Consider the following 18,904-nt stretch of genomic DNA (forward strand, 5'->3'; position numbering starts at 1 on the left):
TTAAAGGTATATGAACTATTTTCCCATCTTCCAAGCCTTAAGTTGTATGTTTTGCCTGTTAATGTGTTCAGTAATTTAACATAGAGCCCTTTGCAAGAGGCTTGGATTTTTTGTTCTGTTATTAACTGTGCAACTTTGATAAGCCAGTTCATTCCTCTTTTTCTACAATTTCCATGTCTGTAATATATGGCTTATTCTACCTTCCCTAAATACTTTTCATGTTTGCTGTGACTCTTAAATGAGGTCATTGATCTGAATTTTTTTTAATTTGGCAAAAATTAATTTTTTTTTCTATTTCCATTCTTCCAAAGTGGACACAGTTTTCTTAAAATAAAACTGATTTTAAGAGCACACAAAAGTTGAATGTGAGTGATAAGATTAAATTTCAACAACCCAGAGTGATGAAGAGTAAAAGATACCAAAAAGATGGGCACAAAGATACACACTTGTAATCCCAGTGACTTGGGAGGCTGAAGCAGGAGGATCATGAGTTTGGGGCCAACCTGGGCAGAGACCTTGTCAAAATTAAAACAAACAAACAAACAAAAGGCCAGGGATGAAGCACAGAGCTAGAGTACTCCTGGATTCAGCCCTTGATACAGGGAAAAAAAAAAAAAAAAGATACCAAATAGGTGCCTTTGACATAAACTGATCATCTAAATGATTACTTAATAATCAAAAAGTTGAATTTTCATACTACAATAACAAAATCAGTTTAGTGTATGAACTATTTAGTGGATGTTTTTTCTACCCCCTACCCTGGTACTAGAGACTGAACCCAGGGGCGCTCTACCACTGAACTACATATTCAGCCCCCCCCCTTTTTTTTAAATTTCTTTTTTAGATGTTGATAGACCTTTATTTATTTACTTATATGTGGTGCTGAGAATTGAACCCATTGACTCACACATGCTAGGCAAGTGCTCTACCACTGAGCCACAATCCCAGCCCCCTATACTCAGCCCTTTTTATTTTTTATTTTAAGATGGGGTCTTGCTAAGTTGCTAAGGCTGGCCTCAAACTTGCGATTCTCTTGCCTTACTCTTCCCAGTAGCTCAAATTACAGTCATGCGCCACCACACCCCACTACAGTGGAGTTTGTAGCTGTATTTTGACTTCTATTTCTATACCTTTATTTCTGTTATTAATAACTTAGTATAGTTAAGTGTAGTCTTTAGTGGATACCCTACAACCATGTAAATTAAACAGTATTTTCTACAATTGATGAATATAAGACCACAATATTTTGGATAAGTCTCTTAATGTAGTGATTTCAATGTCAGAGTTATTCATTCTTTTTAAACAAAGTATTTTAAGTAAATTAAAGTTATAGGTAATTTAAAAAATACTATATACATCATGACTACTATAATTATTTATACTAGGTATTTATTTATCCCTAGTATCCAAAGAAAATTCATCACTGAATTTTATATTAGCTGTGAATCAATCTGATACACTTATTGATTGATTCCTTAGGTTATTATAAGCATGATTTTAGTGTCTGTTCTTTCAATGTACTATATTAGGGATACAGCATTTACAGGTGGACCAAGGATCTTGTTAGGTCTTCAGTTAGCTCTCAGGGGCTCAACTATAAATCCACCATGTATGAACAAAGTTGGATCCAATTATTTATCAAAAGGTGCTGGCAGAGGCTGTCATATGCCTTCTAACATAGATCCCAGTCCAGTGACCAGTGGAGGAAAGAGCAACAGAGATGAAGAAGAATCTTTAGAAATTCTGCAAAAGAAGATACCCCTTTCTGCACAGTGCTAATGTTTCTCATACTGAGAGGATATGTGTACTTCTGGTATTTAAGGAGGAACTCCTTGGGGGAATATATTTTTTAGATGATCAATTCTTTATCTAATCTTAGTTTTTCTTTAAGATACTTTCAACTTCCTTAATATCATCTTTCTTGAACTGAGAACTGTTGTTTTCTCTAACATTAAAGGTGTCTGTTTCAGAAGCTCTGTTTGTATCTAGAGGTGCCTTTGAGTGAGATGGCTGTCACAGTGAGAACTCTTGGAGCTACTGCATCCCAGGTTCATGCTGAGCACCTGGCAGTATTTTTTCCATGTCATCATTGTAAACAGAAACTGAAGCTGGAGCACTGCTCCCATTTCCATTATTGCTAAAGTGCAGTTCTATTCCTTAACTCTTCAGGTTCTTCTGCAACCTGGAGACTGCTCTGACATGACCCTGGAGGGCAGCTACAGCTGCTTGGTTAGGAATTGATGCAGAGCTGAGGGCTGTGCCTCTGCATGGGTCAGTCCAAAGAGGGAGCATAGCCTAGGCACATCCACTCAGCTAGCTGGATGTGAAATGCTACTGATTATTATATTTTGTACCTTAAAAGAAGTTTACCTTGGGGTTTCTTTCCCTGCTATTGTTTTTTAAACACAGTTTGATATCATATTTATAAAACTATCCTTCAGGATGACAGGGACCATGTCTGTCTTATTATTATCATTTCCTCAGTCTGGCATATGGTAGTACTCCACTATTTATGGAATAAGTGACTAAATGATATGATTATTCTAAGAATTATTCTCAGTGGAATGTCATAAATATACAGAAAGTATCACGATGTGGTCCTGATCTGGAGACTACATCATAAATTTTGCCTAGTTAATATACTCTATCTGAACATTATATGGGGGCAATCTGAAGATCTTTGTTCATTTTGGGAAAAATATTATTTCTTGGTGTGTGGATGTCAGTTACTTTTGTACTCTTCATATACTGACTGGGATCATAGCTCAAAGATAGAGTGAGATTATTTAGCTTTTTGAAGCTTTGGTTTCCCAGTAGTACCTACATAGCATGGTTGCAAAGATAATAAGAGATCCTGCATGTAGAATGTTAAATACATTTTCTGGCACGTACTTACTCAATAAGGTTAACTATTATCACTAAAATATGAGCTGGGCACAGTGACACATATCTGTAAGTTCTAGCTACTTTGGAAGCTGAGGTGGAGAATCACTTGAATCCATGAATTTGAGACCAACTTAGACAACATAGTGTGACACCTATCTAAAAAAAACAAAGCAAAGCAAAAAATGTAATCTCTTGGATTGTCAAAGATTTAGTAACATTTTTGTTGAAAATGTGATTCCCAACTCAATCTAAATTTAGCTCTGTCTGTTCTGGGCAGTGATGGAGTTGTTGATAGTCATTGAAAGAGCATATGATGAAAAACTTGGTGAGTAGAAAAAAACTGATTCAGTCTCTTGTAGGCTCACAACACAGATCACTTCTGTGACTCTAAGTGGTGTGAGTTTTCTACCCCCCAGCAAGCAAGCAAGCAATTTTGCTGCAGATATCAGTGAGGTATCCTCTGTTTTAATTCTGATATTGTGTATATGGAAATAGCATCAGACCCACAGGTTGAGGACTCACTTCCCAGGATCGCACCCCTTAATTCAGATTTCAGTCACAAACCCCAGGTTGTTTACCTGTGCTTCCTACTGACTAACTAGAAATGGGGGTTCCTAAAATTCCCTCCTTGGGGTTCAATTAGTTTTCTTGAATGGCTCACAGAACTTAGGGAAACCCTTCACATTTACTGGTTTATTCTAAAGGGTATTATAAATGGTACAGATAAAGAAATGCATAAGGTAAGGTATGGGACAAGGGGTGTGGAGATTCCATGTCCTCTACAGGTACACCAATCTTGGGAACTACATGTATTCAACTATCGGGAAGTTATGGAGACTTCATTGCATTGGCATGATTAAGTATAGATAATTATGTTAAAATGTGATTGGACAAAAAAGGTATGATCTGATGCTAAGAGACTGGATGGAGAAAACCAGCTGGGTGTGTCTATTCAGATTCTTTAGCATTCCTTCCTTGTGGGTGTGGGGCAGGACCCCTTTTGAAATGGGGGTCTTATCATCTATCAGACAAGGTAGATTAGAGAATTTCTTTATGGTCAGCAGTTCCTGGATAGGAAGATGATTAGCATCTCTGTGACCTACCTTGGGAAGAGAGAAATTATAGTTTCTGTGGCCTGCCTCAGGAAGGGAGTTATAACTCAGGAACTATGGATGAAAACCCCAAAGTATGTATCATAATATTACATTGAGAAACCCATTTTTTAAAGTTTAAGAGCTCTGGGATCTGGCATGGTGGCACATGCCTGTAATCACAGCAAGTAGGGAGGCTGAGGTAGGAGATCACAAGTTTGAGGCAAGCCTGAAAAATTTGGTAAGAACCTGTTCCCACCACAATAATAAAGACTGGGGATGATGTTGCTCTATGTAGAGTGCCTCCTGGGTTCAATTCCTGTTAACTGCTACCCTACCCCTGCAGAAAAAAGACCTCTAGGTAAGAATACCTAACTTTCATTAACATATTTTATTTTTTGGTTTTAGGAAAGGTATGTGGCAAGCTTGATGCCTTTGCAGAAAAGTATTTCTCCTTGGAAGGTATGAATATATTAAAATAAATTTCTGTTTAAGTTTTGCAATTATACTTAACTTCTCTGAATATATCCATTTCTAATTTCTTAATATAGTATGTCTTGTTTTCTAGAGTCCACCCCAATTAAGACAGTTCCTTCCAGAAGAATTTATGAAAACACTTGAGAAAACAGGACCTCAGCTAACCTCTAGAATAAAAGGCGATTGGATTGGACTTTACCGGTTAGTCTTTTCCCATCACCTGTGGAGCTTTATTTAAAAACAAAACAAAAACTGGTCTTAAATTTACATTATTTTTAGAAAATTTTATTATTTGGAATGGTTTTCTGAATTATAGGTGAAAAAGGTATTAAGGAGAGGAAATAAGTCATAGTCAGACTTTGCTTTTTGTGTTTATATTTACAGGCATTTTCTGAAGTCTCCAAATTTTGATGGCTGGTTCAAGACCCGGAGGAAAGAAATGACCCAAAAACTGGAGGCACTCCATCTCGAAGCTCTTTGTGAAGAGGTAGAAAACAATGTGTTTGTGTGATGACTAACAACTCTTGAAAGTAAAGATAAAATTTTCTTTAGAGGTTAAAGATAATGCCCAGGTCTGCTTCTTGATAAATAGCAGTGATATCTGACTTTTCTAGATTATGTGCTTTGTGACAGGGACTGTGGGTCGATGATTTATATGGATACTGTTTTTCTTATCTTCACAATTCATCAAGGTAGGCATGTTAGAATCTGTTCCTGTGGCTTAGAACTTGAATAACTTGTCTCAGTTTCACATCACCACTAAGTAGTGGAGTCAGTAGTATTCTGGAATCCACTTGCATTGGTCCCTAAGAGCTAATTGTGCACATCTTTTCCTAGTTCAGCATTTAATGACTTCGTGTTTGGTAGTTTCAAATTGCAGACAGTTGGCAAATGCTATAGAAGATTTTTTCTGGAGTTGCTCAATATTTACCAGCACATCACTGGAGGGAGTCAAGATTCGAATCCAAGCCATCTACCTTCAGCTATTTTCCAATATGATTTACTCATCCTTCTCACTCAGTATTAACAATTTTTTCATGTGCTTGGACTGATTTTTCATGTATAACTTATCACCAGGCTATTTTAAATTGAACTACTTGTGAAAATATAAAGGATAGTCTTATTTTTCATTTGTATTTAGCTTTAAACATTGAGGCAGGCTAGCCTCAGTGTTATCGTCTAATCATAAACTCCCAGTGATTCTGACTTTGAGAAAAAGAATGAAGGAAACAACAAAGTAAGTTCAAGGAGAGTTTATTTGAAGATACAAAGTTTACATCCAGTATTACATTCGTGTTCAATTTTCTTAATTTGTTCATCAATATTTCTTACAAATTATTCATTATTATGGGAATGGAATTTAATATTGCATTGAGATACAATTTTTCTTTTTTTGGTACTGGAGACTAAGCCCAAGGAGTGCTTTACCATTGAGCTACATTTCCTGTCCTTTTAAAATTTTTATTTTGAGACAGGGTCTCACTAACTTGCTGAGGCGGCCATGGATCTTGTCATCCTCCTTCCTCCGCCTCCCAAATTGCTGGGATTTCAGGTGTGTGCCACTGTGTCCAGCCACAATTTTGTTTTTTTTTTTTTTTTTTGCTTGACCTTAAAGGGCCACATTAGAAAGGACTTTTCTTCCATTTTGTGTTACTTCCAAGTAGTATGAAATTTTTCTAGCTAATGTCAAAACTTACCTAATGAACAATTCCTAGAATATTATGAGAGTTATTCTTGTACTGTAATGTTATATCAGAGTTAAATGCCCTGTTCTTTTTCTTCTTATTCTTCTTTTGCATTAGTCTTGAATATTGAAGAGATCTGAATATTGAGTATATACTGATTTGGGATTTGCTTATTGTTTAGGACCTACTTCTCTGGATCCAGAAACACACAGAAGTAGAAATAGTAGACCTTGTACTGAAGCTGAAAAATAAGCTGGTATGTAGCCAAAGCAGCTGAATATTAAATTGACCTATCTGTGAAGATGTTTTCCTCTTATTTTGAGCTAATGATCCATGCTGTATCACAGATGTAACTTAAAACAAGAGGATTTGAGATTGGTCAGTTCATGGTAGGTCTGAACAAAAATACTTGGTCACTCATGGAGATTATAGCGATGAGTATACATGGATTTTTACATGGAATCTAATGAACTCAAAAACATTTCCACTTATATTTAATATCATATAGTATATCTAGACTTTATCTATGAATTTATATAGAAGCCTTTTATTGGACTCAGCTGTGTTTTTTTTTTGTTTGTTTGTTTGCAGTGCTGGGGATTGAACCCAGGGCCTTTTGCTTGACAGGCAAGCACTCTACAAACTGAGCTATATCCTCAGTCCCTCAACTGTGTATTTTTAAAATGGCATGTTCTTTACTTTTTTAGTTTCTATAAGTTCTTGTTAAAGACAGTTTCCAACCAAGGTGTGATGGTGTGCACCTGTAATCCCTGCCAGTTGGGAGGCTGAGACAGGAGAATCTGAAGTTCAAGGCCAGCCTCAGCAACTTAGTGAGGCCCTAAGCAACTTATTGAGACCCTGTCTCAAAATAAAAAATGAAAAAGGACTGGGGGTGTAGCTCAGTGGTAAAGTACCCTAGTACCAAAAAATTAAAAATTAAAAGAAAAAGGAAACAAAAAAGACTGAAATTTTCCAAGTTGTTATGACTCCTAAGACTGTTTTATAGAGAACATATGTATTGATACAGATCCATTTACCTGCTGCCAAATGTTCCTTTTGTAGTTGCAGGCTGATCGAGAGCATTTACCTGTGAAACCTGACACTTTGGAAAAGTTACGGACACACATAGATGCAATTATCTTAGCATTGCCAGAGGACCTGCAAGGCATACTGCTCAAAACGGGCATGACGTGATATTTTCCAGGATTTTCCAGCCAAAAAGGATTATGCACCATGAAGCATACTGACATTTCAACCAGACGCACAAAGGAGATCTCTCAGTGGCAGCAGGGTGGAAAATAGCTGTGAATGCTAGATATAGGGTGGAAAGACTGTATTGTATAAACAGAACTTTTTAGTGCATTATTTTTAAAAATGGATATCTGTGGTGGTTCCACTTTAATACTGAAACACCGAAAGGCATTTCTATATTTTTAATCATGTTCTAAAGTGCTCTTATGAGAGACCTGATGGGCCATCTGTATAAGTGATTCCAAACTGCAGTGCTGGCATTGCAGATATTTTTTTAAATTGGTGCTGCTTTGCCCAATCATGTTAAAACTCAGGGGGTATAAAAATAACATTCACACTGGCTATCTTCTTAAGAAGGAAAAGACTGAACTCTCCTACTATAGTTAGATGTAATTGATGCTTATGTAGTGCCTTCTGTTGTTCTTCATGTTTCACAAAGTCCAGCTGCTATTCTTGAGGCTTGTTTGGTTATGAAATATAATTTTATGAAGGATTATATTGAGTAATCATTGCTTAAAGATGTTTTTTAGTAGGCAGGTGGTTTTTTTCATTTGTCAAATAGGTTTTTATTTCACTCTTTTCTTCACCATTTTCAAAATGTAATCTTACTGCTTTCTCCAGAGACAAGAAGGCATCTAGTATTAATTATGAAAGAGTTTATTTTCTTTTACCCTTTATTCATTGGGTCTGTGTAAATTAATAAGCTTGGATGTTTTTCAAAAACATTCTAATTATGAATCTCATAATCAGCTTTTTTAAAAAACTAAAGTATTCTTATTGCAAAGGCATTCATAAGCCTTTTATGTGATAGTTATTTGAGTGATTGTAAAATTGATTTCCAGCATTATTTGTTGGGTTGTGTTGTTTGCCCAAAACTAATGTTTCTCCGAACACGCTTCCTATTATTTGACATGGGAACTTTTGCCTTGAATCATTGTTATGGTTACTATGTTTTTGTTTTTGTTATTTCTCTTTTGTTTATACTACCTTGCCAAAAAAGAAGAATGTGATTTGGTATAGTAAGATTGTTTGGTTTGTGTTTGAATGGGAGTATCCTGCAGAAGCCACTATTTTAAAAAGGCACACACATGATGTAGCACATATGTAAATAGCTGTCTTAATTACCCTCTCAACAACCAAATATAGTTGTATGTATTTGTAAAAGAAATGGCTTCAGAAGCTGTCTCTTGTTCTCTGTTGCTATAATTCTAAAGGGCATTCCTGACCTAAGAAAGGTTCCTTGTGTTTGTAACTGTAGTCTACTGTGGTTTGATACCCAGATGTGCCCTTTCCTCAAGGATGCAGTATCTTGAAGCATACCTCTAAGTCATAGAGTATGGCATTTGGAAGAACTCATTTGCCTTGGATCATAGGGGTTATTTTGTGAAACAACAGTTGACCTTTCAGAAAAGGGGCGACTACTTTTTATGCTAAAGTATTTCATAACTTTCTGGGAAATTTTATTTAGGTATAAATGGTCATCTTCTTATTTTTCAAAAAGGTGTATTTTAATAATCTTACAATTTATATACAGTTTGTGACCAGAATTTGAGTCATTAGTGTCATATCAAGGATCTTTTAAATTATACCACTACAGGATGTGTCATTTCAAGTTTATTTTGCACAGCTAAAAGAGTAGCAAAAGATGCCAATTAGCATGATAATGGTGTCCTCATTTACTGTATGTAACTAAACTTAACACATGCTTGAAAACATTATACTCACCCAGTTTATCTCTTAATTTCAAATTATGTACTTGTAAGAATAACTTAAAGTTGCATTGGAAACCTGAGAGAGACTGGTAATTTTTTTGTGTGATTTTCAGAGTTGTCTTTTTTTTTAGAATACTTTGTTAATATCTAAGCCCCACCATTTAATGTTTTCTCTCCACCAGCATCAGAAGGAATCACTGCTTTAAGGGTATTAAGTAATGCCTAGTGCCTTCTACTTACAGTCCAAAAGAGGTTTTGTGAAGGCATTTATGGTCATTACCAAAAACTGAATTAAAGGCCTTGGATTTTAAAGCACCTGGATGTCTTGTGTTATTTCTTAGTAAGTTTGGAGTGCCTGGAAAAGCAAAGCATAGTTAATGGAACTTATGCATTATGAGATTCCTTTTATTTTCTGACAGTTTTTAAGAAATTCAAATGAATACCAGGCACCAGAGCACATGCCTGTAATCCAGTGACTTGGGAGGCTGAGGCAGGAGGACCTCAAGTTCAAAGCCAACCTCAGCAATTTAGCCAGGTCCTAAGAAACTTGGTGAGAGCTTGTCTCAAAAAACAAAATGGGTGCTGGTGATGTGGCTCAGTAATTAAGTGCCCCTGGGTTTAATCCCTGGTGCCCCCCCATCCCCATGAAAAAGAAAAAGGAAAAGAAAAAAATTCAAATGAAAACCTTTCTCTAAGTACTTAACTATAAACAAGTGAATAGTTCAATTTAGTAACAGATTAAGAGATTTTTATATCCCTTCTATAACGTTGCATTGATTTTACAAAATATTCAGATAAAAATATTTTAGCTAGTCCTAGTGGCATATTCCTGTGGTCCCAGCTACCTGTGAGATTGAGGTGGAAGAATTTCTTGAGCCCACTGGTTTGAGACCACCCTGGGCAATATAGCAAGACCCTATCTTAAAAAAAAATTTTTTTTCGAACTTAATTATCTAGGTTTTATTAAGATTATCCTTCATTTGCTACCTTTTTAAAGAAAACACTTTAACCTTTATCTAAAACTTTAAATAAATTATATTTATTTCTTCCTCTTCCTTTAAAAAAATAAAAGTATAATATAGCTCAGTGGTAGAGTACTGGTTTGGCATACATAAGGCCCTGAGTTTGATTCCCCATGCTGCCAAAAAGAAAAAGAAGAAAAGAAAATAGAATGTTAAAAGTAGCAAATATATTATTCTTTGAATTTTAACTTGTTTGTTGAAAACATATTGGAAGTTATTTCTTTTTGAAATTACTGACAATAAATGGCCTCCAAAATACATTGCAAAATATTTCAATAAAAGATGCCATTAATATTTTTTTTCTGGCCCAACAACAGAAATGTTATTTTCTCATAATTCTGGAGACTAGAAATCCAAGATCAAGGTCTAAGCAGGATAGGTCTCATTCAGAGGCCTGTCTGCTTGGCTTGTAAAAGGTTGGCAGAAATGCCATTAAAACTTGTCTTTGTTTTCTCTTTCTCATAACTTAATTCATTTGTTTTTATACAGCTGGATTTTATTAATTTTCTCCTTTTTAGCATAACTTAGGGCAAAATTTATATATTAATTATTTAATATTAGTTTTCCAAAAATAGGTAGCTGAAGAGGCTTTTCTAATTATGGATAAATATTTTAAAACAACAAAATACATTAACTTATGATAATGACTGAATTATCATAAATAACTCTTCATATGTCCAAGATGTATTATTTATATGCCATCTAAAAGTTGGTCAAATTGTGGTATTTATTATTATATAAGTGCAAATTAGCATTTGTTAAAAAGTTCCTAGAATTTTTTCCAATTACATTTCTCTATTTTTAAAAAGATGAAACAATTTTGTATAAGAAATAGAATTATGATTACTAAAATTTATACCACATCTATCTAATTTTTGGATAAATAAATTTTAAACTGGTATTTGGTTAATGCAATAATTTTATGACCTTTATTTTTTGAGACAGGGTCTCACTAAGTTGCTTAGGGCCTCATTAAGTTGCTGAGGCTGGCCTCAAACTTTCAATCCTCCTTCTTCAGCCTCCCCAGTTGCTAGGATTACAGGTATGGGCCACCAGACCAGCTTATGATGTTTATTTCACATTTATAACATTGTACTGAGATTGAAGAAAAAAAGATGGTGGAGTTTCCTCTTTTTTCTAGTGTTACTTCCTGACTTCTGAATCCCAGCCTTTCTTTACTGTGTATTACTTGAAAGGCAGACCTTTTTCCAAATTAAGATCATTGTCTGGGGCTGGAGTTATGGCTCAGTGGCAGAGTGCTTGCCTAGCACATGTGAAGCACTGGGTTCAGTTCTCAGCACTGCATATAAATAAATAAAATAAAGGTCCATTGCTAACTAAAAAAAATATTTTAAAAAAATCCAGCTGTTAAAAAAAGATTATTGTCTGGCTGGAGCAGTAACTTGGTGGCAGAGCACTTGCCTAGCATTTGTGAGGCACTGGATTCAATTCTTAGAAACAAATAAAGGCAAATTGTCCATCTTCAACTACAAAAAAAAAAAAAAATTTAAAAGATCATTGTAAACTAATAACCATAGGTCTCATTCTGTTTTACTGGTTTCACCACTGCACTTGGCTGCTTCTGTTTATTTTTGTCTCCCCATTCTTCTTTGTCATCTATAATACTCTTTCCACTTAGCCATTAAAAAGCCAAACTTCATGGAACCTTCATGTTTTTGCCTGTCCCTCATGTTTTTTCACGTCAGCCAGTATGAGTACATTATAGTATAAATTGCTTCTAGATTAACTAAAAATACTTTTTGGAAAATAGTAAGTTTATATTTCAAAGTTGCTGTACTTATTATTAAGTGATTGCATTTTTATACTTCAGAAGGATATTACTGAAATGATTGTTTTCATTTAATGAAAGGTAGGTATATTTATAGTCAAAGGCTCTGGTTGTAGAACACAATGAATTTTTTTGTGGTACTGGAGATTGGACCTAGGGGCTCTCTGCCATTGAATTACATTCCAGCTCTTTTCATATTTATTTTTATTTTATTTTCATTTTTATTTAAGTTGCCAAGGCTGACCTGGAACTCGTGATCTTTGTGGATCACAAGCATCTGGCTTGCCGGGAGTTTTCTTTGAGGAAAGAAAAGTATTAAAAATATTTCAATCTTTTAAATGAACTAGAAGGTTATTAAAATTGTCCATATCTTCTTTTTAAATATATTTTTTAGTTGTAGATGGATACAATATCTTCCTTTATTTTTATGTGGTGCTGAGGATTGAACCTAGTGCCTCACACATGCTAGTCAAGCACTCTGCCCCTGAGCTACAACCCCAGCCCAGTCCATATCTTCTTGAGAGAGTTTTGCTAGTTTGTCTTTCAAGATATTTGTATATTTCATGTAAGTTAACAAATTTATGGGAATAAAATTATCCATAATGTATCCTTTTTGTTTTATAATATCTGTAGATCCTGTAGTGATGAAATCTTTCATTTCTGATATTGGAGGCTTACAAATTTTATTGATCTCAAAGAGTTACATTTTGGTCATATTGATTTTATTGGTACTGGGAATTGAACCAAGGAATGCTACATTCCTAGCTCTTCTAATTTTTTTTAAATTTTGAGACAGGGTCTCATTGAATTATCCAGGCTGCCCTCAAACTTGTGATCCTCCTGCCTCAGCTTTCCAAGTAGCTGGGATTATAGGCAGGCACCCCTGTTCCTGGCAGATTTTCAGTATTTTTCTGTTTTCTATTTCATAGATTTCTGTATTTGTCTTTCCTTTTTCCTGGTTACTTTGGTTTTAATATCTCTCTCTCATTCCCACCTCCCTTGCAACTCAATGTGAGAGTTGTGATTATTGATAAGACTCTTGTCATATGGGTTTTTAGTGCTATAAATGTTCCCCTAAGTATTACTTTAGTGGCATCACCAAAATCGCAGTATGTTCTATATTTATTTTCATTCAAGCTAGGCAAGTCCTCTACCACTGAGCTATATCCCAAACCCTTAAAAAAAATTTTTTTTGACCTATGGATTGCCAAAAATTTGTTATTGCTTTCTAATTTCATTTCAATGTGATCCAAATACACACTTGGTATGATTTAATTCCTTCAGATTTAAGATTTGTTTTATGATCCAGAATATGGTTTATATTGGTAAATATTCCAGGTAATACTTTAAAACAATGTGTATTTTACTGTTAGTGGGTGGAATGTTTTATAAATATCAGGTATGTCAAATTGGCTGATATGTTCATGCCCTCATTTATTTTCTACTTGTTCTATTAATTATTAAGAGTGCTATTTGAAATCTCAACTATAATTATAATTATGGAGTATATTGTTTATTCCACAATTACTAATATTAATATAACTCTTCAGTCTTCTTTTGACTATTGTTAGTATATCTTTTTATTTTTTTATTTTTGGCACTAGGGATTAAACCCAGGGGTGCTATCCCACTAAACTAAATCTCCAGTTCTTTTCATTTTCTTTTATTTTGAGACAGGCTCTTGCTAAGATGCTGAGGGTCTTGCTAAATAGCTGAGTCTGTCCTCAAACTTGTGATTATCCTGCCTCCACCTCCTAAATTGGTGGGATTACAGGCATGCACCACCATGCCCAGTTTATATCTTTTCCATACTTTTACTCATAACCTACTTATTTTTATTTTTACATGGTGTTGAGGATGGAACTCAGTGCCTCACACCTGCTAGGCAAGTGTTCTTACCGCTGAGCTACAACCCCACCCCTCATAACCTATTCTTGTCTCATAATTAAAATGTTTTCTTATTGGTAGCATAATATTTATTTATACTTTGAATCCAATCTGACAAAAATGACATGTGTGATTTATTTATTCATTTACCTACTCATTTATTTATGTTTTTTGTGGTAGTGGGGATTCTACCACTGAGTTCATCCCCAGCCCTTTTTATTTTGAGAAAAGTTCTCCCTGAGTTGCTTAGGGCCTCACTAAATTGCTGAGGCTGGACTTGAACTTGCCATCCTCCTGCCTCAGTCTCCTGAGTTACTGGAATTACAGGCGTTTTCCAGATGCCTTTAACATTTTTTGTATTGCAGAGATGCTCACAAATTTTTTCAACTTTTATATAACTGAAAAAAAATCTATTTTGCATTTTTGTGTGTGCTATAAATAGAACTAAGGGCCATGCACATGCTAGGCAAGTACTCTACCACCGAACTACAATCCCAGCCCCTTGACAAGTGACTGATGTGAACAGACATTGTCACTGGGGTTACAAGTATACGCCACTGTGCCTGGCACATTCCTTGTTCTTAAAAAATTTCCTGCAAGAAATGATGAAATGCTTTAAAACTTAAACATAACATTTATGCCACATTTACAAAGCAAATAGAGCAGAGGGAGTATTTTAAGCTGAGGACATAGATGAATGTTGACTTTGTAAACTTGGGCTGACTTTACTCTTCCAAGTCAGTAGTGTTTACAAAAATTATTTAAAAGCAAATAAGACCCTGATTTCTAGGAAAGATGATAGATCTATATGGACCCTCCCACAAAATCGCAAGGACTAGTAAAACAGTTTTTTAAAGCAGAGACTTAATAAAGTGCACTATAACTAAGGAAAGGTCTTAATTTCATAGCAAAGGCTTTGAATTATTGAGAAGTAACATGCTGTACTAAACTATCCAAAGATTCTGGGAACTCACACACTGCTCCTTCCTGAAAAAAAGTGGGTTGGCAAGATTCTTTGTAGAAGCATTGATACTTGGTACTGTTGCTGATAAATAAATGTTCAGAGAATGTGAACTTAAAGCAAGGTGAGTGATGAGTTAAAGTCAGAGAATGAGATCAAAATGGAGTAAGGTTAAGGGGGGAATGAGGTAAAAAATTATACTGTTGTGCCATTAATAAGTGGACTAGAAACAACTGATTCAGATGAAGAGCAAAATGATTAACATGGATTAAATTGAGAGGATTAAATGGATAATGCCTGTTATACTGTATGTCTGGCATATTAGTGCTCAATAACCATTTATTATTGCTATTAAATATTAACTATCAGCAAAGCATCAGGATATGAAATCAATACCCATAAATCAAATGCATTTCTATACATCAGTGATGAATCCACTGCAAGAGAAATTAGGAAAACTACCCCATTCACAATAGCCTCAACAAAAATAAAATACTTCAGAATCAATCTAACAAAAGAGGTGAAAGACCTCTACAATGAAAACTACAGAACACTAAAGAAAAAAATTTAAGACCTTAGAAGATGGAAAGTTTCTCATGCTCTTGGATAGGCAGAATTAATATTCTTAAAATGGCCATACTACCAAAAACATTATACAGATTTAATGCAATTCCTATTAAAATCCCAATGACGTTCTTCATAGAACTAGAAAAAAGCAATCATGAAATTCATTTGGAAAAATAAGAGACCCAGAATAGTCAAAGCAATTGTTAGCAAGAAGAGTGAAGCAGGAGGCATCACAATACCGGACTTTAAACTATAGTACAGAGCAATAGTAACAAAAAGGGCATAGTATTGGCACCAAAATAGACATATAGACCAAAGATACAGAATAGAAGACAAAACCACATAAATATGAATATCTCATACTAGACAAAGGTGCCAAAACACATTGGAGAAAAAATAGCCTCTTCAACAAATAGTGCTGGGAAAACTGGAAATCCATATGTAACAAAATGAAATTTCCTCTATTTCTTGCCTTGCACAAAAATCAACTCGAAGTGGATCAAAACTTTGGCATTCTGTGCCTAATAGAAGAAAAAGTAGGCCCAAATCTTCATCATGTCTGCTTAGGACCTAACTTCCTTAACAAGACTCCTACAGCACAAGAAATAGTATTAAGAATCAATAAACGGGATGGATTCAAACTAAAAAGCTCCTCAGCAAAGGAAATGATAATGTGAAGAGAGAGCCTACAGATTGGGAGAAAATCTTTACCACACACACCTTAGAGCACTAATCTCCAGTATATATAAAGAACTCAAAAAACTTAACACCAAAACAATAACCCAATCAATAAATGGGCTAAGGAATTGAACAGACACTTCACAGAATAATTATGATTGATCAACAAACATATGAAAAATGTTCATCATCTCTAGAAATTAGAGAAATGCAAATCAAAACTACTCTTAAGATTTCATCTCACTCCAGTCAGAATAGCAATTATCAATAATACATACCATGATAAGTGTTGTCGAGGATATGGGGGAAAAGGTACACTCATACATTGCTGGTGGGACTGCAGATTGGTGCAACCACTCTGGAAAGCAGTATGGAGATTCTTCAGAAAACTCGGAATGGAACCACCATTTGACCCAGCTATCCCACTCCTCGGTTTATACCCAAAAGACTTAAAATCAGCATACTAAGGTGATGGAGCCACATCAATGTTTTTTAGCAGCTCAATTCACAATAGCTAAACCATGGAACCAATGTAGATGTCCTTCAACAGATGAATGGATAAAGAAATGTGGTACATATACATAATGGAATATTACTCAGTCTTAAAGAATGAAATTATGGCATTTGCAGGTAAATGGATGAAACTGGAGAATATCATGCTAAGTGAAATAAGTAAATCCCCAAAAACCAAAGGCCAAATGGTTTTCTCTGATAAGCGGATAGTTGTGGGGCAGGGTAGGGAAGAATAAAGGAACTTTGGATTGTGCAGAGGGGAGCATGGGGAGGTGTGGTGGTGTGAAGGACAGTGGAATGAGATGGACATTATTACCCTATATACATGTGTGATTACACTAAGTGTGTGAATGCACCATGTACAGCCAGAGGAAGGAGAAGTTGTGCTCCATTTGTGTATAGTGTGTCAAGATGCATTTCATTTCACTGTCACACTGTCATGTATATAACTCATTGGAACAAATTAAAAAATACCCCCCAAAATATGTGTAGAACATATCCTCTTCAAATGCTTTTTTTTTTTTTTTTTTTTTTTTTTTTTTAGTGAGCTTGCATTCTAAAGGGATGTAAACAGCAAAAATATTTACATCAAGCCCAAGGGACTGGAACATAATGTAATGTGTTTATAAACACATGCCTTAGAATTTGGGCAACCTCATAACACCTTCTTGAAATCTGTTAAGATTTAATGATGTACAGGACTTGGTTCATGGAAAGGAATAAACGGTAACAATTTTTTTCTTTTTTCTTTTTGGGTACTGGGGATCAAACCCAGGGCCTTATGCTTACAAGGCAAGCACTCTACCGACTGAGCTATCTCCCCAGCCCCCAATTTTTTTCTTATGGAGCTCAATTTCCTTATTTCTAAAAATAAGATAGTACCGTTTAGTGATTAAAGGTGTTAATATCAGAAGAAATGGACCCTGCCCCCATTTTAGGGATTGAACGCAGGGGTACTCTTCCATTGAGCTACATTCCCACCTCATTTTTTTAATGTTTTATTTTGAGACAGGCCTCAAACTTTCTGTCACCTCAGCCTCGAGTATTTATATGCAAGTGCTTTATATGCAAGTGCTTCCATACATAGCAACAAATGGTTTCTTATCCCAGTTCCACTACCTTTAGCTGTGTGACTTTGGGCAGTTTATAACTTCTCTGGTTCTGATTAGCCTTATCAGTATAATAATAGAGATATTCCAGTCTGCCGTTAGCATTCCGTTTTCTAACCTATGTTAGGTACTTGATGTGTAGCATATTCTTGGGGTATTTTTTTTTTTTTTTTCTTTGCGGTGCTGGGGATTGAACCCAGAGCCTTGTGCTTGCAAGGCAAGCACTGTACCGACTGAGCTATCTCCCTAGCTGTAACATATTCTTAAGTGAAAAGCTGTCATTTTTGTTTAGGTTTTGGAGGCTAGATATGGACAAGATAATTTTGTCATTTATTTTGTTTGGAAAACATCTATTAAGATTTGTTAGAAATTATAGGGAGATTTCATATAATATGTCTTCAGAAATTCAAGGAGTCAATTTGAAAAGATCCTTTGAAACAGGTGAATGTGTATGTGTGTGTGTTTATGGTGCTGGGAACTGAACTCAGGGTCATGTTCATGCTAGGTAAGCACACTACCACTGAGCTACATCCCTGGTCCCAAGTGAATATTGTTTTAAGAAATTCTATATAAAACTCAAAACCTAGCTAAAAGGTATTAAAAATGTTTCAATCCCAGGTCTTGGTGTGTGCTGTGTCTGTGCACAATACACAAACACACAGATACAAGAAGGTCTTAACTAGCAAGTTTCCAGAATGCATTTTTATGTTATTTAATTGCTAATCAACTCCAGTTGTATATTCATTGTCTAGGAGGGTAATTCTGTTCTTCTCAAGGGAGACAGAGTTTTCAATTGCACTTAAGTTAAATTCCAGGAGAATGTGTAAGATCTCTCTGCTAATTCCATAGTTTTTGTTTTTGTTTTTCTATACTGGGGGTTAAACCCAGGGGCACTCTACCATGGAGCTACATCTCCAACTTTTATGTTGAGACAGGTCTTGCTAAGTTGCCCAGGTTGGTCTTGAACTTGCAATCCTCCTGCCTTAGCCTCCCATGTTGCTAGGACTACAGGCATGTTGCCACCACACATGGCCCCCTAAAATATTTTTGATCACATATAACAAACTATTTTCTGCTTTTCACTGGAATTATAGGCTCTGCCACTGTGTATGGTTCAGAGGCTTTAAGTTATTAAAAAATTAAATAGTATTTTGCTTCACATTAGAAATTAAGGAACATTTCTTTTAGATTTTAAGTCTTGAATTTAGTTTTCCCCAGCAATTCACCTGTATTCCTTAAATACTGTATATTTAATTTAATCTTAAGAATAAAAATA

The 18,904-nt window shown here is 35.3% G+C and overlaps 1 protein-coding gene across 1 annotated transcript in view; it reads left to right on the top strand.

Moving 5' to 3' along the window:
* The window catches only part of DENND6A (DENN domain containing 6A), a 57,033-nt gene extending 47,618 nt beyond the window's left edge, over positions 1-9,415 (top strand). Inside the window, 5 exon segments of the mRNA XM_079116458.1 lie at positions 4,386-4,439; positions 4,546-4,655; positions 4,839-4,941; positions 6,321-6,395; positions 7,202-9,415. Coding sequence (XP_078972584.1) covers positions 4,386-4,439; positions 4,546-4,655; positions 4,839-4,941; positions 6,321-6,395; positions 7,202-7,333 — 474 coding nt within the window. The 3' untranslated portion in view covers positions 7,334-9,415.
* Positions 9,416-18,904: the final 9,489 nt, after the last annotated feature.

The sequence above is a fragment of the Sciurus vulgaris genome (assembly GCF_902686455.1).
Source record: "Sciurus vulgaris genome assembly, chromosome: 16".
NCBI classification, from domain to species: Eukaryota; Metazoa; Chordata; class Mammalia; order Rodentia; family Sciuridae; genus Sciurus; species Sciurus vulgaris.